Source organism: Cheilinus undulatus, linkage group 18 (assembly GCF_018320785.1).
Source record: "Cheilinus undulatus linkage group 18, ASM1832078v1, whole genome shotgun sequence".
Lineage (NCBI taxonomy): Eukaryota > Metazoa > Chordata > Actinopteri > Labriformes > Labridae > Cheilinus > Cheilinus undulatus.
Window position 1 is genome coordinate 15,859,740 of NC_054882.1, and position 25,176 is coordinate 15,884,915.

Consider the following 25,176-nt stretch of genomic DNA (forward strand, 5'->3'; position numbering starts at 1 on the left):
TCGTTGTTTTTGATGTTAGGCACATTTGAACCATGGCTGAAGTTATCCACTGAGTTAGAGTTCCCATCTCTGACTTTAGGTGTCCCATAGTGCATATTCTTCATCAGTATGCATTTACTTGCTATGACGTTGACTCTCTGCTTTGTTCTCACCATAGGAGACCCACGTTGCCATAGATTTCCAAGAGTTACTGGACTCAGGAGTGTAGTTTAACTAGATGTAGTATGGACCATATAGACACTTTAAAAGTGTGAATTTTTACTCTATATGAGTTTGATTGACACTGTCAATTTTGCTGTGTATTTAACTTAATGATAGATTTGTAACTTTACCTGAACAACCTGGCAGCAGAACTTTAAATGAAATACTTTTTACTTTTACTTGAGTCAATTTCAATACCAGTGCTTTTACTTAAATCAATTTTATCCAGAGTAACTGTACTTTTACTTGACTACAACACTTTTTCCACCTCTGCTATTATGTAGCATTTTCTAGTTGTCTTGGCCTGCTCCAGGCAGTAGGAGTGGGCAGAGTCAACTAGAATTTCTTATTTAATTTTCACACCTGCTACAACAGCCATAAGCTCTCTTTTTTATATAACTTGAGGTACTTGACCTGTGTCTGCAACACACGTGTAAAACAGTTTACATTAATCTTGTAATTGCGTGTTTGCACACTGTAAGCATTGATCTTCTGCCTCTTTGCGTTACCTGCCGAGGGACTGCAGATGTAAATAAGCAGTTTTACTAATTCTGGCATGTCCATTAATTTGCTCTGTCCATTTTAAATGAATAATTATAATGAATATAACGAATACAGGAAAAATGACTGCATTCATGGCTGAGAGAAAGCAGGTGGAGTAAAGCTAGGTCATCTGAGGACATACAATACTACGCAGTGGTAAAATATGCAATATATATTGGAAAAATGACCTGATGGAGGACAGATGTTCAGAGAGGGCTATGTCTGTCCTTGACTCTACACAAGCTTTATTCAAGTTTGCCATGCATCCTATTGTGCAGCCAAACAATGCTGCTTACAAGCAATTATAAGGTGACGATGAGACACGCAGCACGCACAGCACAGGATGACAGGAAGTGGGAGGGGTCACAGGGTAATTCTGGAGGTGAGGTCTATTTTTAAACACTCTGCAAAGATCCTCAGTCAGCAGATGACTCAAAGACAGTCCCACTGCTGTGCCTGTTTGGCCTGAATAAAATTAAATAAAAATGGAGACTGACCTTGTTCTTGGGTTGACGACCCAGAATAGATACTACACAGGTGGGAACAACAGCATTCACCAAGAGGATGTTTTCCTCTCTCGCTTTTTCTGTGGCATAAAAACCAAAGAAAAATCTTGCACACTTTGGCACCTTGAACTTAACTTAGATCTTGAATATTTTAGAGGATCTATGCTATACCAGAACCAATTTACACCCTCAAAACCCCATTAAAACAGCACAAAATTCGCCATGAAATGCAGGGCAGGCATTGTTAATTAATGACGCCGTAGCTTTGCCTTTGTTAGGCATTCAGAAGAGTGCTGCCTTCCATTTTGTCATCTCATACACAGCGTTAATTAAAAACTCTCTGGCTCTCTCCTCTCGCTGGTGTCAGCGGGGTGGAAGGAGTGTGGAGTCTGCATGTTGTTTTGAGGCAAGCCAAGCAGGCGGGAACATATTAGATGCTGCAAGCTAAAGCTCTTTCTTTTATGTCTGTGTTGCTGCATAATTTAAGAATTAACAGACTGCTTCCATGCGCAGACCTCAGTTCCTGCTCGCTGCCATCCATACTACAGGCATACACTCACACTGAGGAGTATCCATTTAGAGAGTAGAGCAAATGAGGGACATGCATCAGCCCCCCTTCTTCCTCTGAAAGTGTTGCTAAGAGCTATAAGGTGCAATTTGCTCAGTGCCACAGATGGATAAGGTGGTAATTAAAAATGTAGGCTATATGAAAACTTAAAATAGCGACAGCATAAAAACTTAGTTAATATTAAACAGCACAGAGCTATTTATACTCAGGAGCTGGCTAACAAGCTTTGCTAGTAAAAGCAGAAAGGTGCGAGCTGATTCATCTTATACTGGTGTCAAATATAAAAGCGGTGATGTAGAGCCAATTATGTTTGGTAAATCTAGAGATAATCTCACTTTCTTAAATCAGTCATGAATGCTTAAAGTGTGTCCCCCCAAAGTCTCTTTTTCCATCTCAGTGTGTCTTAGTAGTAAGGAGTGAGTCACCATCCTTCAAGGCATTATGACACACTGGAGTTTACACAAAGACAGTGGTGAGAGGGCTGGGAACAACTGGGGCTTCCTTAAAAGGACTCTTGTGGTTCTGGTCTGAGGCCATTTGTTCTGCACTGTGCCCCCATGTGCTCTACGAGGAATAACAGAGCTGTGTCGTTATGAGAGGGCTCAGACAGTGTAGAAAATAAACATTCAACCAGTGCAAAAAGAAACCTGTCATTTAATGTATTTATTCATGGAATAGCGAGTGTATTCATGTATTTATTCATTTAATAATTCACTCATGTTTATGTAAATTAATTATTCATTTAAAGCCCAGATGTACGCCCCAGTAGGGAAAATGCTAACAATGCTAAAGCCCCGTCTCAGTTCTACACTTTGTTTGGCATTTAAAATATTTGTGCATTACATTAAATGCATATGAAAGAACCTTTTCTTGTTTTTAGTTGTTCTGTGTGTCATTATATTATTTTTTGAAGCTGTAACTATGAAGTTAAGAGATGAAGATGAAGATGAAGATAAAGCTGCCTGCATATTTTCCCCTTCCCAGTTATTCCACATCTATGTGCATTTATCTTCACACGTCACTGTACATGCACATATCCCCTGTTATTACTTTTTATTTTTATGCCTCTTGGGATTTTTATGCATCTTTCTGTGTATATCTCTGCTTTATTTGAGTTACTGTACTTCTTAAACTGGCATGCCATGTACTGTAGACCAGGGGTGTCAAACTCAATCACAGCAGGGGCCAAAATCTGAATTTAGGTCTAACCTGAGAGCCTAAGAGGGTCGACATTCACCATAAACTGCCAGCCTCATTTTCACATGTAATGAATTACAAGAAAACAAAAAAAAACTCGGCACTGAGGATAAATGATTTTGAGGTTAAAAAAACAGTCAAAGTGAGGAGTTTAAAGCCTTAATTTTTTAAGCAAAAAGTCAAACTTGTTAGTTCAAATGATCAAAACCAAAATTTAAAGTATAAGGAGTGTTTTAAAAAGGTAAATATATGCAATAGAAAGTCAAAATCATGAGTTTAAAAGGTCAAAATATGACTTAAAATTTAAAATTGTAAGTCTAAAAGGTCAAATTATCTGATAAAAAGTCAAATTTATAAATTGAAGTCATAACTGTGAGATGCAAAATTGAAAATCTGAAATGAAAACACAAATTGAAGTCTTTCCCCACATTTTTAACGTTTTATTTAATTTTTATCCTCTACTTTTCCATTTTTTATGGCTTAAGGATATTTTAAATCAGCAAGATTAAGTTTTATTTTGTACTGGAGGATATCTGCAGACCTCACATCGGTGGGCCAGTTCTAATAAAAATATGATATGATCTTGCAGGCTGGGTATAACAAATTTGGCCCCCGGGCCTTGAGTTTGACACCCCTGCTGTAGACTGAGTCATAAATCCATTGCATATTTTACATCCATCTGGGAAACCTCCCATACAAAGTGTTTGCAAAGGACAGGACTTCTTGGGATGTGACTGGACAAACATTCTGTCTGTGACATTCATTACGAAGCAATCAGAGCGACAAGATAAAACGGCTCTGACCATGGTAGGCAAGCAATGTTGCAGGTTATGAACAATGGAACTGTTTTTTAAAAGATTTATTTTTGGGCTTTTTTATGCCTTAATTGACAGAGGAGGACAGTGGATAGAATTGGAAACAGGGATGAGAGAACTGGGGCCTTAAACCACAAGGCCATCTGTGCCCCACTATCAAACTTTTTGGATAAAACTCATACCGTGGTCAGTCAGTAGAAATACAAAAACATCATCTCTGCCAAGGGAAGTTTTCAGTGTGGCTTTGTGCTCTTGTTCTGATAAAGAAATGTGGCCCAGTTCTGAAAAAATCTGCAGCTAAACTATAACTAGATCTGAGTTAATCACTACACTGGTGGTGGCCACTGCTATCGGCTTTCAGCACAACTAAACCTAGCATGTAGCTATCACCTCTTTCTCCATTAATGATGCTGATTTGTTGGGTCTGTGTTTAGACCTGGCACAAACATTTCAGACTGGAGCTTTACAACATGGATTGCCTGATGATAGACATGGAATCTGGCCAATCCATCTGCCTTGCAAGGTTATGCACTTCTAGCTGCAGTTCAATTTAGATAATCGTGTTTTGTGGCATTTTGTTAATTATCTTTAAATAATCCCACCAATAAAGCTGGAGGGACAAGAAAGAAAAAAGGGGATATGATTATGTTGCTGAAACATAAAAAATACCATAAACTCCAGAGTATACAGTAAAATCATGATTATCATTTGCTCTGGTATAGAAGTCACGGATTCTTTTTGAAATCTCCCAAAGGGGAACGATCATCTACTAGCTATAATAGGGTACTTGGCCTCTCAGCCTGCAGTGATTGCTGTGAGACAGACTCACAGCCCACGAATCGCCCCTGCCCAGTCAAACCAGCTCTCAACAGTAACAAGAACACCAACGGTAACCAATTTTCTTTTCCCATGACATGAGGAGACGGAAAACAGTTAAAGAACACCTCCACTGGTGTGGGTTGTGTTGTTATGGATTCCAGCAGTTTCTTAGCAATGAAGTTGTGGAGGACGCTTTTAATACACAGAGGATGGGGTATTAAAAGTGTGGCATTAACACCAGATTTTACGGTAGGTTGCATCTATACAAGCCATAGCCTTTTTTGGGGGGAAAAGGTTTTGCATTTTCATGATGATTTCAATTGCATTGAGCAAACTTTACAGCAGTTTCTCTAAAGAGTTTTTGGTGTCAAGAGTTCACGTCCTCTAGCTGTAATACGGTAGCTGAGCTCTCAGCCTGCAGTGGTTGTTTTGAAATTGACAGAGCTACAGTTGTTGATTTAGTCTGCCAACCTCTTGTCACTTGTCATCTCTAAGTGATGAGTTTTTCCAACCAAACCAACTTTCAAATGATTTATTTGCTTCTCACTATACCCCTATTTTCTTTAAATGCAGGGTTGCGACCTCATGAGAGAGAAAAGACAGTGAAAAGTTGTGCCAAACCCCAGCAGACTCATCTGCATCGCCATATATTATAGCATGTTGAGAGCAGTAAGGCGCTGCTTGGACTATACCATAAGTTCCGGTGAATTTTTACTGCAATAATGTTGGCGGCTGCATGTTCAGCCATGACAGAGCACATCTTCACCTTTTATACTGGTATGTTGGCTGCACTAGTTTATAGTTTGCAAGCAATTTTAGATGAAAAAAATCATTAAAATGTGTCATTTGCACAGAATAATGGTAAGATCAAAGAGGCATTTGGGTTTCTTTAGTCCTGATCAAAAAGTCCACATTTAATGATTTATATTTAACTTATTAGGAATTAATCTAAAACTCTTTCATTTCATCATTAAGTTTTCACATATTTCACCAGTGATGCAAATCTTTGTCAATCCATACCATTCTAGTCTCAGCCTCTTTTGAAAAATGTCCCAAAAGTGGCTATTAAATATGTGTATGAGGTCAGTCCTTGAGCAGGGATGAGAGAGTTATTAAGTAAGGATCTGATGAGTGGAGGGCTTTAGGGAGAGATCCCTTACACTGGCACTGGTGTAAAAGCCTTAGAGGTCAACGATGCCTAATGAAGATAAAACAGGTCCCTGCCCGGGCAACATGGGAGTATCATGTAGTCCTGTCACTCTGGTGGCTCATACTAACTACTTATGTGGGCAGCTGGATTCTTTGGTTTGCATACCTGTGTGTTGGTAAATATATGCCGTATGCGTTGACTCAAATGAAGTGTATATGCACTACAAGCATGAAACCATTTTTGAATGGACTTCAAACCCTGTGTGAAATCCAGTTGTCACAGTTTACACATTTGAATTTCTGTGCATGTGTTTGCTTCCCCTTTCATCTGTCCTCAGCTGTGCCCACCTGCTAAAATCCTTCTCTGTCTCCAGCTCCTCTTCTCCGTGGCCAAGACGCAGGAGGTGGCGCTCGTCGATGTCCAAAGCCATGATCTTTTCAAACAGCTGGTTCAGAGCCTGGTGGAGCATAAACAAGTAAACATGATCAGATTTAATGTGCTTCGATTCTGTCATGGATTCAATGTAGAGGGTGACAAGTGAGGGGTTTTCCACTCACACTCCAGCAAAAATAATCACGACCCATCCCAATCCCAGTAGAATGCCTCCTATCTCATCCTGTCCTACTCCAGTTTATTATCTCAGCCAAGAAGGTTATGTGATCGGCAGGGTTTGTTAGTTAGTTAGTTAGTTAGTTTGTTAGCAACATACCTCAAAAAGTTATGGACTGATTTTGATGAAATTTTCAGGAAATGGCAGAAATGGCATAAGGAAGAACTGATTAGATTTTGGGAGTGATCCGGATCACCATCTGGATCCAGGAATTTTTTCAAGGATTCTTTACTATTGGGAGATAGTAAAGTAGTGCTTTTCTAGTTTGTGTATTTACTGCAGACTTTTTTCCTGTCCCATCCCAGTTAAGTGATTTGAGGCAAAATCCATTTCTGTCCCATAAGAATACCACAGAAAAACCTGTAACCTGCAGGACTCCCAAAAAAGTAAGCTTCTATTCTGCATATTCACCTTTATTTACTCCCTGCATATTCTTCAACTTTCAGCACTTCTATAGCATTATTATTTGTGTACTATACTTGAAGAATTTGCAAGTTATAAGAAAGTAGTCCTTCTCTGCATAAACATATACAGTGGAAAATAAACTATTCCACACAGTAAGGTTTATTCATTGCTTTATTCAGCCATGCATCTTGTAGATAAAGTTCTGCTGGCGAGCTTCCACTGATGTAAAACAGCAGCAGATTACTTTATGATTAAATACTGAGGGGAGAAGACCAAGGCACAGGGGAGATTGGATTTTAATTTTTCCTCCATGGTTTGAATAGACTATCGGCTGATTAATGGCAGATATGAGTACAGGCTCTGAATTCTCCCAAAAGCAGAATTTGGGGAAATGTTTCAGAGCTAAGAGAAGTGCAGTGTAGGTCTGAGGCCTGTTTACCTGGTTTGAGTGCGTCACAATGAGGGTCCTCTGCTCTGGAAAGTTGTGATAGAGGTTTGAGATGATCTGAACAGCGACATCTGTCTTTCCAGTGCCTGGTGGTCCAACAACCTAGAGACATAGCAAGAAGAGAAGGGAGTGGATAAGTAGACAACATTATAACAGAAAGAAGCACAATAAGAAGTTCAGTCACGGGGCAAAGGCGCATTCCTTGGAGACACCCTAGTGGTTATGACAGCTTAGCCATGGGCATGTCAGAACGGGCTAGGCTGGTGCCCCAACGTTAGCCATGCAAAGACATACACAATGCAACAAGGCTAAGGTGTCGCAAGGCATGCCAGGACCCAGCAACTGCACGGATGGGCCAGGATATGGAGAGCAACTGAAATTATAAAAGACACATTTTAAAGATAAAGACCCCTTTTTATATTTCATATTAGCAATCTTTCATCTCTCGGTTCAAGTTACTCACATAGTAAGCCTCATATTTACTTAACAATGTGACAGAGCACATGCACATCCAATTTACTGGATAAATATTCATGAAAGAGGCTGATATTAGTTTGTGCGTCTCAGGTGAATAATTTCAGCTAAAATAGAAAGCACAATTAGACATTCCTGCATAAATCAGTAATCAGTTCCTTGGTTCCCCGACATGAAAGCCAAGCCAGGAAGACCAGGAGGTAGTGTGTCTTTGTTGTGGTTGCTAATGACCGTGACATACGCCAAGGAGGAAGGTTAGAGGGGGTGAAGAGAGGAGAGGAGAAAGGCAAGCATGCAGAGTTGTTTTACGACTCTGCTGATAGCCTACTTGCCATATTTACCTCGGCTGGCAGCACAATAAATAACTCTCACCCTGCTGCCAAGCTCCCATCATCACATCAGAATAGCACTTTTGCCAAAGCTGTGTGTTATATTTCTCTTGAAATGACGATAGCAGGACGGAATGAAAAGGCAGTGTGTAGATAGGCTGTAATGCCATGCTCTTCATATGTGGTGGGCTATTAAGTCAGCAAAGAAAATTACATAGAGGGTTTCGGGTTATTTGTCATCTCTGTGTGGGTGATGGAGATAAGGAAACCGAACAGTAGCATATTTACTGTGTGGGAATTCCCTTGGTGAGCATCACTGAGAACAATGGTTGCAAATCTTTGACTTTCTAACAGCGAGCTGGAGAAGTATGCACCTACAGTATCCGCACTCACTGGACTGGCAAAAGGCTTAAAGCTTAGCAAAAATATAATGTGCAATACAAGATTATTTTGTTTTTAAGTTTAAAATGCATGTTTTTGTCCTACTATCGAATGAATCTTGCACGTGAAAATACAACAGTGGGTAAACATTTGTTTCATAGAAGTTAGACATCCATAATTACTGTAGTTTATTACATGCAGCCTGTGTTGGGGAGGCTTCCAGAGAGAAAAAAGTTTAAACTGTCTTCCTGCATGATGATTTTCAGCAAAGTTCACAATGTGCAGCATCTGTCAGGCTGGGTAGCTCTTAATACCATCCCTTTTTTGCATATGGTAGCTGAGCGCTAAACCTAAAGTGAAGTACAGACCCACAGCTTGCAAGTCTTGCTGCACAGTCCTGCCAGTGACTTTTCAATCAAAGCAGTAACTTTAAAAGTTGCTCTTGTTGGATAGATATTTGTATCTCTTGTATGTATTGAACTAAAAAACTCACTAGATATCAGCATTTGAGTAAATTTGAGTTTATAAACTCACCAGGACGCAGCCATGTTTTGGTCCATGCTGGCAGTGTGACGTCACAGTTCTGCAGCGCTCCTCACCGTTCCTATGCAGTAACCGCTGTTTCAGACTGACAGCCAGTGTTAGGGCTGCATCTCACACATGGACAATTTTAAAATTTGAGGTCTTTTCTATTTTTTATTTGCGCCATGAGCAGTTATCTGTCCATCTAGACAGGAAAATGATAAATACAGAGCCATATTTACCTTCTTGTAGCAGATATTTATGTCCAACCCTGCAGAATATGTTTGAAATCTGTTTCTTGATGAACCGGATGAAAACCACAGGCCAAAATGCGTCTGTTTAATGAAGTTGTTTCCCCAAACGTCTACTCTTTATGAAGCTTTCTGTTTCTACACAGTTCAGGTAAAGGTAAATACAGCATACAGTATTTCCGGTTTATGCTTTTAGAAGTAAAAGTCCACTTTAGCATTTCTTTGGAGAAACCCCCTTCGTATGTACATAATGCTTTTATTTTGAAAAGCTTGAGCACGCTTTCACTATACACTGAATCCAGTCACTTGTAGGGAGTTTTATTGAGGTAAAACAGGAGGAATGACAGAGCTTTGACGGTAGGGAGACAACATCAACATGCAGCAAACTCAGTCTGGCATGAATTAGCTGTTATGGCAGCAACAGCTGCAAGCAGCAAAACCTTCTGAAACAATGGTTACTGGAGAGGAGCGCTCAAAGGAACCACTGCAGAACTATGATGTCACACTACCAGCGTGGACCAAAACATGGCGGCATCCTGGTGAGTCTATCAGCTCAAATTTACTTAAAATGCTGATATCTAGTGAGTTTTTAGTTCAATATACATACAAAAGATACAAAAACCTATCCAACAAGATGAACTTGTCTGATCAAAGAATGTGGAGAAATCTCTGTGGGCAAGGGACAAGGCTGAAGGTCAGTACTGAATGGTACAATTTTGGGGCCCTCACTGCATTAAAAATAGGCATGATTCTGGACTGGAGGTCACTGCATGGGCTCAAGAACGCTTCCAATGTTGCCGTACCACCATATGTGAGCACGATCAAGAAACGCTGTCATCATTTCTGAACCAAAGCTGATTGAAAATGGACTGAGGCAAAATGGAAAACTGTTCTGTGGTCAGACGAATCAAAATTTGAAATTCTTTTTGGAAACCACAGATGCCCTGTCCTGTGGACAAAAGAGGAGAGGGACCATCCAGCTTGTTATCCTGGCACAGTTCTAAAGCCTGCTTCTCTGATGGCATGGGGTTGCATTAGTGCCTATGGCATGGGCAGCTTACACATCTGGAAAGGCACTATCAATACTGAAAAGTAGATAGAGGTTTTAGAGCAACACATGCCCCCATCCAGACGATGTCTCTTTCAGGGAAGGCCTTGACTATTTAAGCAAAACAATGCTAAGCCACATACCACATCCATCACAACTGCAGGGCTTCACAGTAGAAGAGTCCGGGTGCTGACCTGGCATGCCTGCAGTCCAGACCATTCACCATTAAAAAACATTTGGGGCATCATCAAGGGAAAAATCCATCAAAGAAGATCCAGGATTGCTGAGCAGCTAAAATTCTACATGAGACTAGAATGGGACAACATTCTTCTCCCAGATCTCCAGCAACCAGCCGCCTCACTTCCAAGACAGTTGTTAAAAGAAGAGGGGATGCTAAACAGTTGTAAACATGGCAAAATGTAATATCTATATCTATAAATGCTAATATTTTTCATAAACAGTAAAATGTCTCAGATTCACCATCTGATATGTTGTTTCTGTTCTATTGCGATGAAACATGGGTTGATGAGATTTAACAATCATTGCATTCTGTTTTTATTTGGCTTTTATAACGTCCCAACTTTTTTGGAAACAGGGTTGAATCAGGGTGATATTTCAGTCATTCAGTAGATAATGGTGTCTGAACTTGTGGTCATGATGATGCATGTCGAAGCATTTTGCCAGTATACCGGTAACATAAAAGCATAGGAGACAGCTTACCTTTTAGATAAAAAAAAACAGGTTTTAAAAAAGTCTTATACTCCAGTTTTATGGTACTTTTGGGTCAAAAGTCTGATAAGTGTTGTAATTATCATGTAATAGATCAAATACACATTTCATCTTCCTGTTTGTCTTTTGGTGGCTTATGGTGTGTACTGCAGCTTTTGTGAGAAACATATATGATAAAACATGGTGAATAAAATCCTTACCATGGTGAGTCCTGGCTGCATCCCTGCTCGAATGGCTTCAATCTGAGTAGGAGTGAACTGAATGGTGTTCCTGTGAGAAACGTATGTAGATAATATGAGTTATTTCAGCATTAGTTGGAGATACTCAATATCAGAGTATCATTTGTCATCAAATACCTTCATTAGTTTAAAACAAGAGTGCTACTTGATGCTGTTTATGTGTTTTGAGACCATCTTTAAAGATCTTGAAGCAGATACTTCCCCTGGGACATGCTGTTGTTATCAAGATTTAAATATCAAAGTGCAAACTGGGACTGCTGATACTCCACCAGATTATTTTTTAAATTTCAAAAGGGCATTTCTTTAGCGGTCTTATAATTAGAACCGGAAAATTAAAGTCTTTTCCCTCACCTTTAATTGCATTAAAATTTCCATCTTTCGTTGTAGCCATAACAACAACTAAAATAGCAACATGACAAGACATGGCAAACAAGTCAGAGGAGATACCATGGACACAAGCATGGAAAAACAAATCAAAATAGTCAGGCTCAGAGAAGAGTGACTATAATAAGCAGCCAAGTAGTGTCTGTGAACGACTTCAAACTGAATAGGTGTTTTGGAGAGAGATTAAAGACTTAGAGGACATTCCAAAATAATTCACACTTGGATTTGTAACTCAGGAATCACTGCTATTTTACTATGCACGGTGGGATGGGTGCTACTAAGGTGAAACTACCTTTGAAGATATCGATGCACTTAATTAAAAAGTTGATATTCAAGCAAAAAGGAACAAACTTTCTCTCTGTAATCTTCTCAATTGTAAGGAAGTATTTTAGTCTGGGCTTTGACCTCTTACCGCTTGGGCTGGTTGTAGGGGTATGGTCCACGGTTTGGGGTGACATAGGGCTCAACGATCAGGGTCTTGTCTTCCTCTTTCTCTTTCACTTCTTCATCAACCTTTCGCTTTTTCCCCTTTTCTGTTTTGTTTGAGATGGGAAACTTGATTCTACACAAGCAAAGACAAAAGCATAATAGGGGTTATTATGACCATGAAATAGAATACCGTAATGAAGGGGTGGGAATTACAGGGTCATTTAGGATGAGAAAAGATTTGATTCAGTTTCATTCAAAATGACACATGACATAACATGCCACAGTATAATACAATTTATGGCCCATGGTAACAATATCATGTAGGGGTGAGCCCGGAGGTCATGGTCTGGTTTGTACCTTGGTTTTGGGTGTCACTGTTTAATTAAATTCAGTTCAACAGTTAATAAGCTATTCCTAATAAGTAATGTAAAATAAGTTACTGCATACATATTTACCTCCTTATGTCAGTATTAGTAGAGTCACGTTTGGCTGCAATCACAGCACTGAGTCTGAGTGGATAGGTCTCATTCAGGCTCAAACATCTGGACGCTGCAATTTTACTCCATTCTTCGCTAAACTGCTCAAGCTCTGACAGGTTGCACAGGGATTGGGCATGAACAGCCCTTTTCAAGTCGAGCCCCAAATTCTCTACTGGACTGAGGGTCTGGTCTTTTACTCGGACACCTCAGAAAATTCACCTTGTTGTCTTTAAACTATTTTTGTGAAGCTTTCGCTGTATGCTTCGAGTCATGGTCTTACTCGAAAACAAATTTTCTCCCAAACCGTAGTTAGACACTGTCCTGAAGGATTTTCCGTATTCATTTTACCCTCTACCTTTACAAGCCTTCCAGGGCCGGCTGCTGAGAAGCATCCCCACAGCATGGTGCTGCCACCACCGTGCTTCACAGTGGGAATGGTGTATTTTGATGATATGTAGTGTTTGGTGTCTTGTCTGATGGATTAAACATCCATTTTTCTTCTTCACTTCTACTTTCAAAAGCATTTTCTCTGAATTGTTTGGAGTGTTCTTTTGTCTTAATGGTGTAATGGTAGCCAGGAATACTGATTAACCAGAGACTAGACCTTCCTGAAACAGATGTGTTTATACTACAGTCACTTGAGACACATTCACTGCACTCAGTTGATCCCTACCTTTATAGGGGGTGAATATTTAAGCAATTACTTATATTACATCATATTTTTATTTAATTGACATCACTTAGAAGAAATCTGTTTTCACTTTAAAATTCAAGGGGTTTTTTTTGGTCAAAAAGGCCACATTTTGTAGGCCATGACTGATTTATAAAATCAATAAAAGGGTAAAACCTCCAATACTTTGTCATATTAAAAATAGAGTTCCAACCCTTCTGTCATATTATATAGCATATAGAGTAGTAAAATCGTAAGTATCTACACTATAAACATTTTGTACAGAGTGCATACAATTGCCTTGACTTTTAGTGTGTTTAATCGGCATTCATAAGAACTGTCCAATCATTTGATTGTTGGAATTTAAAGGTTTTACCTGAAAGGGGAAACCTGCAGTTCAGGGTTCTCCTCTGTGACTTTTATGGCATAACCAGGAAAGCATGACCGTAAGTGGTCCAGGGACAGAAAGGTGTCATTGAAGTCCAAAGTGGAGATCTGGTTTGGCATTTTGGAGTAGTGGGCACTGCCTGGATCCCCATAACCAAGGATAATGTCATGAAGCCAGTCTGGTACCACACACTCTGTGTTCATCAGGTGCCTGATGGTCTCTAGCACTGCCTAAACAAGAAAAACAGAGTCATGGGTGTCATAAACCAAACCAATAAATAGCAAAGTATCTAACAGAATAAAGCATATCAGGCAACAGACAACGATCCCACACAAGGGGGTTCAGATGGATAAGAATAGCTTTGTTGTGGGCTGGTGGGACAGCAGGTAATTTGTATGTCTGTCAATTACATTTTAATGAGCTGCAACCTGTCTAATACCCTGAGCATCAAACACTGGGAAGGGAGACATGTTTACTTTTATCTTTGTCCCACATCAAAGACAGGGAGGAATGTTTCCTGAATACCCATTAGTTCCTGCACTTTTAAAATTCATTAAAAAAAAAAGAAGGACTTCAAAATCATCTGTCATAGCTTGGGCTGTGAAAGACAGAAATGGGTGTGCAGAATCAGAAAAGCACATTGACACAGCTGGAATGAGCAGCTCGTGAATAAATGATGCGATAAATAATCAAAGGGTGCATGTACATGTAAACATAAAAAAGGCAAACAAAATGGAGCAAAACTAATCAAAAACTGATTTTCTACAAAACTTCCACACATTCACATGGATAACTTCTCCATGACCTCAAAAAGATTGTTGGAGGAAAAAAAAAACTATGCAGAGTTCAGCTGAGGGCACATGCATACCTAAAACAGCTTAACAATGCTAAAGCACAGAGTGCTCACAAGGAGAGTCTTAAGTGAGACAGAGACGGGGGTATGCATCACATGAATATCTAGAGTGAGGTGTCTCTGAATGGGATCACTGGGAGGGCCTTGACTGGGTGGTAATTTCAGGGTTGCCCTGGCCCCAACCTTACAGCTGCAATACCCAAGAGAGTATAAAATGCACGATGCATCACTCTTGGGTAGTGTTGGTAGGACCAGAGCTCAAGGCCTGCAGATAAAGCACTCAGAAACAATCTACAGTCAGGGCTGATCCGATCTGTGTGCGTCAGGGTGTAATCCAAACCTTGAAATTGTTCTCCTTGGGTTTGCGTCTCATGATGATGTTGAAAGTCTCATATGGGTCCTCAATGCCGTTCTGTATGCTGCTCGTCATGTCCTGTTGATACTGGTTCGGGTCAAGCCACACCCGGAAGGTTCTGGCGTCTCCTCGCAGCTTAGGCCTAGGCTCAGGTCCTGGATAAGAGAATTTGGGGGAATTTGTCTTAAAACAGTATCTTAAAGATAAACCTATAAATCTAGGTTAAATGTTTTGATTAACTTTTTTTTTCAGGATACCATACATCAGTTGTTCCCAACCTCTTTTTTTCCTTAGGGCCCCTCTGCTGCTAAGCCCCCCCCCAGGACAAACTTGGAAAAGTACACATCAATTTTAATCATTTTCATTGACAAATTCCAAACATATGCCTACATACACTTGTTCTTGACAAAAGATCCATGTATAAACTATTCGTAATTACGATGGTGTATTAGGACCACTCTTAAAAAAAGAAATAATAAGGAGGATTTGTGAATTTTTAAGAAAATCCTTGAAGGTTTAAAAGTCATTAATTCCCAAGGGAAAAAAAATATAGAATTTTTTTTAACTTTAAAGGTTGTAAATCTAAGTGAACGAAAACGTAGCCCTAACAATGTTGTAAACACAGCATTTTTAAAACTTGAAATGTTTGAATTTGTATTTTCAAAATTTAAGGCTTTTTAATCTTGGAAATTGCAAAAGAGCACAGAGGGTCCTGCACTCCCCCACCCCCACAGACTTTTGGCGCCCCCCCATAGGCGTGCCTAGACCCCAGGTAGGGAACCAATGCCATACATGATATCAAGGAGAAAATATATCAAACCAACAATCCAACAACAGTTGATATATCCTGAGGCAATATATAAAAAAAGGATAAAATGCCCCTAAACAGTAAAGAGCAGGAGTGATGTATAAATCGGTGTGATTTCATGTCAGTTTTACCATTTATTATGCTTCATAGCTCAACTTATTTTCCCAACTGTCCAAAACTGGGTTCCTTTTTGAGTACTCTTCACATCCTTGCATCCTCTCTCTCCTCTGTCCTCGCCTGACCCAGAAATCTTTCTCCCTCTGCCATGATGAAGGATCATTTGAGGACACACCAGTGTTACCTCTATGGAAATATGCAAACTAAATATGCAACATGATTGGTTTGAAGACGCAACATCTGCTGGAAAGCTGCACCTCTGCTTGGTTCACCACTTTTTACACAGTTTATTCTAACAGCACTGATCAGCTTTGCATACAGCTGTTCAACACGCAGTGATTATGAAATATATTTACATTTGACAACTTTATGCAAGGTAATTTAATCAAAAAGTATTGAGGGATCACATAAGGTGACAGGTTCTTCATTGTCGACATTTAACAACAATATCGATATAAACTATCACAGCTCTGATATTTGAGCAGGTCACAAGCATGCAAACGAAATAAAAAGCCTCACCTATAACACAGATCTGCAGTAGGGATGCACAGAATTGTCAGCATGAAATTGGTATCGTAGGAAATCAGCTATGAAAGTTAAATATCGGTATTGGTAGATGTGTCACCATCTCTAAATACATACATTTATTAGCTGGAAATACTGGCATAATTTATTAGCTGTAGTTATTGCCGTACGTACAAATACATTTTGGGGGTTTTAGCCAAGACCAAAAGAAATACACTACTGTGCAGAAAATTTAGGCATGTTTGGGCCAAAATTTAAGGCTGAAGTAATGTGTGTAACGGTGAGTAAGCCGCCTGGGGGCAGCATTGGGCATTAAGGACGATTGGCACAAACCTGGTTATGCCCTGGATGTTCTTGAATGTTACCAGGAGCATGGGTAAATAATCTGTTGGAAAAAAAAAACAGAGCCCACACTTTTAGGGGCGGATTTAGCAAGTAAGCACAGCCTAGGGTACCGTCTGGGCAGGCACTAGTTTTGCAAAGAGCCCGTGGTCGTGCTGTGGATGTCCTGAAAGCCGCCAGGGGTAGACAAAAGAGTTCCTGTTGAGCTTAACCTTGGCTGCAGAGCAACACACGTCTCACATGTTCATACCATTATTTAAGCCATTAATGCCATAGTGAAAACTCTTGAAGAAGTCTGCCAAACAGACAGTTTAGAACACGTTTTTTTTCTTTAATTAAAACATTGGTACTTGGTACCAACAACCTGACTGTTGTATTCCAGAAGTCAGGAAGATGCTGTTTATCTCCAATTATATTTTTGTCAGCCCCTTATGCCTAAAATCTACTGTAAAACAACAACAGAAGCAGAGCATTGCTATAAAAAAGATAGCAGGAACAATCTTTGGAGAAAAGCAAAAAAGGAGCACACCAGCAATAAACTTCTTAAGATATACGACAAAAAGGCTTACAAAACTGAGGAGTCAGCACTCAAAAAATGTCCTTTAAGTAGTTTAATTTCTACGCAAGGCAGTGGTGACAACTTTTTGACCCGTGGTCTTCTTTAGCGTTGTGAACAAAGAGCAGAAGAACGTGTTAAATACAGGAAGCAGGCTAAGCTGTGCAAGTGCAACCTTCACAATAAAACCACAGCTTTTCTCTTTTCTGGGAAGTTTTATTGTGAAGGTTGCACTTGCACTGCTTAGTATACTTCCTGTATTTAACACGTTCTTCTGCTCTTTGTTCACAAGTGTCTGTTGTGGCCCCTGCCTTGCCTAGAAATATATATATATATATATATATATTTTTTTTTTTTTTCAAAACTGAATTTGGTCAAGCTCATTCTAAACTTTGATTTCAGTAAAAAAAAAAAAGTGTATCCAATCTTATCATTAAACAATAAAAACATGTAAAAGACTGTCTCGCTACAGTCATGTGATTTATCAGAAAGAGGAATAAATGTAGACGCTTGACTGACAGTCCAAAGGCATTTGTCTTACTCCCATAGGAAGCCTGTGTGGTGTAGCATATGCAGCTTTCAAAGTTGTCTCAATAGATTCATGTACAGAGCTGCAGGGCATGAACCAGGGGAGAACAGCTCATTCCCTTGTGGCCTGTATTGCATGTGCCCATCCATGTACACCGTCTGTGTGTAAATGTGTACATCTATTTGGGGACCATCAAATCCCCCTTACTAAAACGAGTGTGGTGACAGCTTAAGAGTGGATGTTACACCCTGCACACCATTGGATTACAATGTGGACAGCTGTGTGAGGTGTGTGAGCATTTACTTTAGGCTGTTGTATTAAAATGTCAGTGATTGAAAGGTAGGATTACATTAATGCATGATCTTAAGTGAGATGATCCACATTTGTTGATGTAACTCCAATTGAGCTACTGCTAGCTGTACTGACAGCTCAGTGATGGGAGGTGGGACCTACTGTGTAAGCTTATGAGGAAGTGTCTGAATGATGTGATTATGCGGCATAATTACCAACATTTGTTGTTGAAAGATGAGGCAAATGTGTAATTGCGAACTGTTCTTAAAGTGGAAATGAACATGATTACAGTCAGGCTCAAAAACAGTTTTGGTCAGAAAAGTTCATGTCTTTGAGGGTTTACACTTAAACAGGGATTTAAATTTCTGTACAACTAGTTTGCTTTGGTTTTAAAACAGATGCATGAATTAGGGCTAGTGTGACTAAAAGCCAGCACTGTGTAGATGTTTGTAAGGAGGCTAAAGACCTACCTCAGCTCCATCTCTTTGTCCATTTATATGCGGACCAAAAGCATGGTGAAAGCCCTGCAGGAAAATCTGCAGTTTGCATGGTGGTTAAAAAAAGGGCGTTCAGAGGGAAATACACCAGGGGGAAAACTGGTAAAGTTCAGGTAAAGTCAGGTATGAAAAAATCTGTATTCACATATGCAGCACACCTAGGAACACTATTTGGACAAAAGCTGTCAAGTATATATCTATCTTTAAAGGGATACTTGAACATTTTGGCAAATTCGCCCATTGCCATAATTCCTGGGGGGGGGGGGTTAAACCAGCTGCACAGCAAACACTGTGTTAGCAGACAGAATTTTTGCTTTCCCTCATCAAACAAAAATGAAATAATCATGGAACATTATGAGACAGAGATGTTTTAAAGTTAAATGCAAAGCTGGAACTACACTCCAGACACAGCTGCTGCACTGTGTCACTCCGCCCAGTGGTTTGCTCAAGAAATAGTTCCAAATATTTGTTTCATGTGTCGTAATGTTACATAATTATACATTATTATTTCATAGCGTGGTGAATGTGCAGGTCACAACTTGTCCACGAGAGAGTTTTGGAGTTTTTGGATTGTGTATTTGATGAGTTTGATGAGGGAAAGCAACACACAGTCTGCTAACACAGTGTTCGCTGTGCAGCTGGTTTAACGGTCCCCCCCAGATCTAGAAACAGCTTGCACCGATAACTAAAGGAAACAAACCTATTACTAAGACTACAGGAATTATGGCAATGGGCAAATTTGCCAAAATGTTGAAGTGTCCTTTTAAAAAGAAAGAAAAAAAGAAAAATTGAATTTCCTTCAAGATTAATAAAGTTTTAATCTATATATCAAATTCAGGTGTTTCAATTGCACCTGTTGCCACAGGTGTATAAAATAATAAGCCACACTGTTTTTATTTCACTTTAGCCAGGGTTCCAAGTAGCTGGTTCTGAAAGTGGATGTGAAAACAATGCCAAGTACTGTGGTCACAGACAACTAACACTAATATTTAACAGTTTGCAGGGTAGCCTCAGGCAGTCAAATTTTTTAAGACATTAAAACATAAGCAGACCACATTTCTTAAGGTACCAGCACAGTACGCCGAGTTATCTTAAGGTTCTGCATGTGTTTTTATTGTCATAAAGACATAAAAACAGCAGCGCTGTGAGCCTGAGTACAGCAGGCAGGTTCTATCTCTAATGGAACATTATACAGACAAAGTACTGGTACTAGTAATACAGTAGTAAATCCAGCTAAAACAAGTTTGTGCTGTCTGGAAAAACAGCCCTCTTGTCTCAAAAAGCACCCCTTGGCTTGTGTATCCTCTCACCTTCACCAAGTGCTGGGTGATTTACGTGACATCACCCACATCCAGCCAGCCAGAGTACCACTTCAGGCCCGTCGGGGATCTAAAAGTTTAACCAAGCCGACATTGGAAGGGCATGTTTCCCTGCAGCATGTCTATTTAGTATGCCCTGCCCGCTGTATATTTAATCCAAACAGATGAGAGAGAAGAGGGGAATGGGTGCTTTGGCGTGTAGACACGTTACCACAAGGGAACCACTCACACTATCATGGCTGTGAGCTAACTCAGGTGAACCCACCTCTCAGAGGATTAGCTACTGAGTGAGGGAAAAACTGACAGACATGAGACACTGCTGTTACTGTATGAGCATGGTACACTTTTGAGGAAAGAACAAATATTGAAATAGTGTACTGAAGGATTGAATCTATCTAGACACAAAAAATAGGCCCTTACAGTCTTACTATGACCACAGCAAGCTATTAAAATTATATCATAACATTTCAAGCTGTGCCTAATTCCTGCATATTTCATCTTGTTTCAAAAACAAAGATGAGTAATTCCTACAAGGATTGCCAGTTTTCTTTCTCCTGATAAAAAGACATCTAAGTGGTTAATGAGCATAGCTTTCCCTGCATTTACACAAAATCTGCAAATAAAGCTCCTTCCACAGGGATTTCAGAAGCTGTAGCTTGGTAGTTTTTTTCTATATTGTGAAGCCAAAATCAAACATTCAGGAAAAATCTTTACCTTCTCTTATCGTCTGCATTCTCTCTGAATTTACTCTCAAGCTTAATCAATTACTGCTGTGCTCTCTCTCTGTAGCTCCCTCTGCATGGAAACCAACTTTGAACTAAAGGATTTTGTAAGTTTCATCTTCCAAATGTAGAAAAAAAGAGCATAAACAGTATTTATTCATTCATTTATTTTTTGTATTTCAGAGATAAAAAAGAGACAAAAAAATATGAATTAAGGTTGATAAGGGATTATATTTCTTGTTTTGATTAATCTCAGAATTAAAAATAACAAGGAGGATCCCAGATTATGACATGAACCTAATCACAAAAAAAGGAACTTGTTATGGACTGAAAAGGAAATAAGGGATCAGTAAAAGGTGAAATGTGAAATTAATGTGATTATTAGCTTCCAGTGATTTCTGTGAGCATTGCTTAAGAAAGTCTCACTGGTTCTACTGGCAAGAAAGCTAGACTTAACCACGTGACAGATGGGTAAATTTTCTCTGTGCCACAAATGTAACTGTTTGACGTTTCCGGTTGTTTTATTCCATTTGACCAAGTGCAATGTGAACCAAACCACATCAAAGTGCAACAATGTTGCAATTTCAGCCCCGAACCGAACCGAGACCGCCAGACTATCAGGTGTGAAAACGGTCTAAATCTGCAAGCTTGTAATGCTAACCTTGCAAAGCAGATGGACTGGCCAGATTCCATGTCTGTCACCAGGCAAATCCATCTTGCAAAGCTTCAGTCTGAAACTTTTGTTCCAAGTCTGAAATCTGACCAACCAATGTCATTTGAGGAGAACGAGGTGGTAGCTATGTGCCGGTTTAGTTGCAATGGAAGCCGACAGAGGTGGCTGCTACCAGTGTAGCCATTACCTTGGATGTAGCTGCAGTGTAGTGAAGCTGCGCCACTCATAGCCTGCTATAGAGCCTGTTTACCAGGCTCAGGTTACTACTGGAGCTGCACATGCTAATTATCTTATTTTGTCTAGTTGCTCTGATTGGCTCGTATTGAATGTGACAGAACGTTCGTCCAATGACATTCCGAGAAGTCCTGCCTTTTCCAAATAATTCATATGGGAGATTTCCCAGATGAATGTGAAATATATCCATGCAGTGGATATATGAAATAGTCATCTGTGGTGTCAGGTTATTATGATGCAGCTGCTCTGGGCTTTGTAGTCCTGCAATCTGCTTCAGAACAGAAGAAGTGGGCAAGGGTGCATGCCATGAATCGGAGGAAAACCATGGTGCAAAGTGATCACAGTTGAAGTGGATCCTGTGGGTTTTTCCCCTGAGAAACTAAAGAGAGAGAGTCTAGACGCTGTATAGTCTAGTAATAGTTACAGCATTAGTAATAATTACCTGTTAAGACAATAGCTACTCTCCCAGTTGAGGATTTTCTTTGAGGATAGTTAAATGAATAGCATTAATTCATTTTTATTTTCTGTATGTTCAGAAATGGCAGAAAACTGCATCAATCTCTGTCAACCAATGTAAGAATTCTTGATTTGACTGTGAGTGACTGTTGATGCTTACTGTTGTATATTGTCTCGTCCCAACCTACCACTCTGAGCCGGGACAGACTCTGATGATACGTGACTTTATCCTGCAGGACGAGCACACTGGGTGTTCTCTTACAGAAGCACATCCATCCAGGCATAGCCAATGCAGTCCTTCAGTTATATCCAATAAATAAGGCAGAGGGCAGGGCCCAGAGCTCCCAGGTGTTGTCGTCGACCTCAGGTTAATGGAATGTTAATGCGAACAGGTCAGGTCTCCCTGTGCCTGTCACCATGACGACGGCAGCCTGACCCATTCACGTGGCTCTGTCTGTGGGGGCAACTGTGTACAGGAGGTATGATGTCTGGATAGATGTCATGTGTGCCTACCTTCTTCAATGACACGTCCCTTGTCATCCAGCATACCCTGCACCTCGCAACCTCGCACATACACCAGGCCAGTCTGCTCCTCAAAAGGCTGGCGGCGGTCAAAGCGTGTGCCGTAGGGCAGGTTGGGCCGCACCGTGATCAGAAAGCAAACGTCGTGCTTCCGAAGCCCTGTAAGGGAAAGAGGATGGAGAGAATTATTAGAGTGAGAGTGAAGAAAATAAAGGGTTTTAGAGACAGGAAAAAAGAGACAGAAGAGGACTGAGATAGAGGAAAGCATAGGGATTAGGGAAGGTGGTGGAGGAGTGAGACTGAGTGGTAGTGAGCTGAGGTTTGGAGATGTGAGCAAAACCGCTCTGTCAGCTTTTGCCTGATCTTTAAAACATGAGGCTCTAATTACACTTTGGGGAAACGGCTAGTGGATGGAAGGAAGTAATGCTTCATATCTCCTCTGAATTACACAAAAAAGGATACATAAAAAAGGGACGGCATCAATTTAAGATATATTAGATTTCATTTTTTTAATAATCCAGTCATCGTTCCATCAATTCTGCAGCACTGGCCCTCTAAAAGAGCCCATTTACTTCTATATTAATTAGCACTATACACCAATGGCATACAATGGCATATTAGCATGTCCTATATCTTTCTCTGGAGAGCTAGAGCATTCAACTGTCCGAAGGCTTCATCATGCGTTCTCTGTTTCCAGTGAATCAATGTCGTTCAAGGCTGACAAGCTCCTGTTAACATTATCTACAGTGCCCTTATCAGCCACAAAGAAAGACGGAAAGAAAAACGATGAGAGAATAAAACAAAGAGGCTGCTTGCAGCTACACAGAAATAGCTCATCTTCACAGAATCATGAAGCAGGTAAGGGTCAGGAGTCAAGGCTCAGCAGGGAAGACTTTATGGAGGTTATAAACTGCTTACTTGGAGGACTGTTAGAAGGCACAGAAGAGGAAACAAAAGGGAAGAAAGTGTGTCAAATTCAGGCTGCTACTTCTCCATTCCCATTATGCATTTAAAGGAAAAAGGAGAATGCAGGAAAGCTAAACAGAAATTAAGCATGTAGATGATAATGAGATGGATGGATTGATGATCCTACCTTCCCACTCATTCTTGATATGATCTTGAACATTGAGGTTAACAGTGACATCAGCCCGCACACGAGCAGGCCAGCTCTCTCCAATGTTTGGCTTGGCAACCTCCACGATGGAAAAAGAGGTGATGGTCTGAGCCATCCTGGCCCAGCCCCCGAACACTACGCCGCCGTACTCGGATTGCCTGTGCAGACAGACACAACAATAAGTGAGACAAGTGCTGTGGGCTGTTGTCAAGATTGAAATCAGTTGGATTTAGGGCAGCACATGGCACTACTGCTAACTTATTTACATTTGCAGGAACAAGCAAGTAGCAACATCATTTGACATAATGGGAGCACTTATTATGTTAAGCAATGGGTTTCCAAATGTGGTGTGCCAAGTGTCACAATCTTTGAATAAAATATTATCATTGTGCCATGCCACCATGTGAGTGCTACACAGAGGATAAGGATCTTCATTTAGTAAGTAAAAAATCACAGAGTGTGCTGTGAGATGACTTAATGGTTCTTAATGGAAAATTGTTCTACTATGGCAGAAAAGTAAATCAGAGATGCTTATCAGCATGGAGCAGGGAGCTCAACCCAACTAAACCTACATATATGCTCAATATGATAGTAATCGACGCTCTTCTCGCTATTGAAATTACACAGTTATGCTTTATTTTGACTATGCACCCACTCATTTCACTGCATATACTGAATTTTGATGGCTAAATCTCAATAATGAATCTTAACCCATGATTCTTAAATCTTTGGCACTTTAAAGGCACAAAATGTAGAATTTTTGCACTGAAATTTTTACAAAATAGACCACTCATTTTATACAGCACTATGCATAACTTTTTGGCATGTTTTGCCCAAGAACTGAGGTTGAAGTAAGGCAAAGAGGTGGCAAGTAGGCCCGCCTGAAGGCACCATCGGATGGGCAGGAGGACAGACAAAACCCAGGTCGTGCGCTGGATGTCCTTGTGTATTGCATGGGGCATGGGAAGATGAATGTTAAAACAAATATATATATATATATATAATTTCTGCACATTTAGGGAGGAGTAAGGGATGGATCTAGCAAGAAAGCATGGCATGGGGTAAAGTCCGTGTCGATAGTAGGGTCGCCATGAGACCCAGGTGGTGCTGTGGGTGTCCCTTGGCCATAAAAGTCTGGGGATGTTACCAGGGGTGAAGAGGCCCAGAACAAAAGACATGCCATTGAGTTTTATCTTGGTTGTCGAGTGACACATGTGTCAAGCTTTACTTTACACTTTAACTCTAGCATTTTAACTCTAACACTTTAGCTCGGGCACTTTAACTCCGGTACTTTGACTCCAGCACTTGCATTTTTGATCGATCAATTGTATTGTATTTATTGAAGTTTTAACCTCATGAATTGATGTTTGCCTAGTTTTGTGAATTTGGTGTTTGCTTGATTTTGTGACCTGCCAAGGGAAAAACTAGCATTTCTGCTAACTCTGGCATATTTATAATATGTACCCCGTACGTTTTATTCATTAATGTGCATGGTCCTTTTTAAATAAACAAGTAAATTTAAAAAAATATATAATAACATAAACTATATGGACAAAAGTATTTGGCCACACCTGGTATTTACTGAACTCAGGTGTTTCAATCAGACCTGTTGCCACAGGTGCATCTAGCCATGCAGTCTCCATGTGCAAACATTTGTGATCCTAAATGGGTCGTTCTG

At 40.1% G+C, this 25,176-nt stretch overlaps 1 protein-coding gene across 2 annotated transcripts in view; it reads right to left on the bottom strand.

The window, feature by feature from the left end:
* aqr (aquarius intron-binding spliceosomal factor) overlaps window positions 1-25,176 on the bottom strand; it is a 95,472-nt gene that overhangs the window by 47,288 nt on the left and 23,008 nt on the right. For both annotated transcript variants that reach the window (XM_041812936.1, XM_041812937.1), the window contains exons 18-25: window positions 23,478-23,656; window positions 22,376-22,543; window positions 14,779-14,948; window positions 13,574-13,815; window positions 12,032-12,181; window positions 11,197-11,266; window positions 7,254-7,364; window positions 6,147-6,256 (exon numbers count right to left, since the gene is read on the bottom strand). In XM_041812936.1, the coding sequence (XP_041668870.1) occupies window positions 6,147-6,256; window positions 7,254-7,364; window positions 11,197-11,266; window positions 12,032-12,181; window positions 13,574-13,815; window positions 14,779-14,948; window positions 22,376-22,543; window positions 23,478-23,656 (1,200 nt within the window). The remainder of the gene's footprint in view (window positions 1-6,146; window positions 6,257-7,253; window positions 7,365-11,196; window positions 11,267-12,031; window positions 12,182-13,573; window positions 13,816-14,778; window positions 14,949-22,375; window positions 22,544-23,477; window positions 23,657-25,176) is intronic.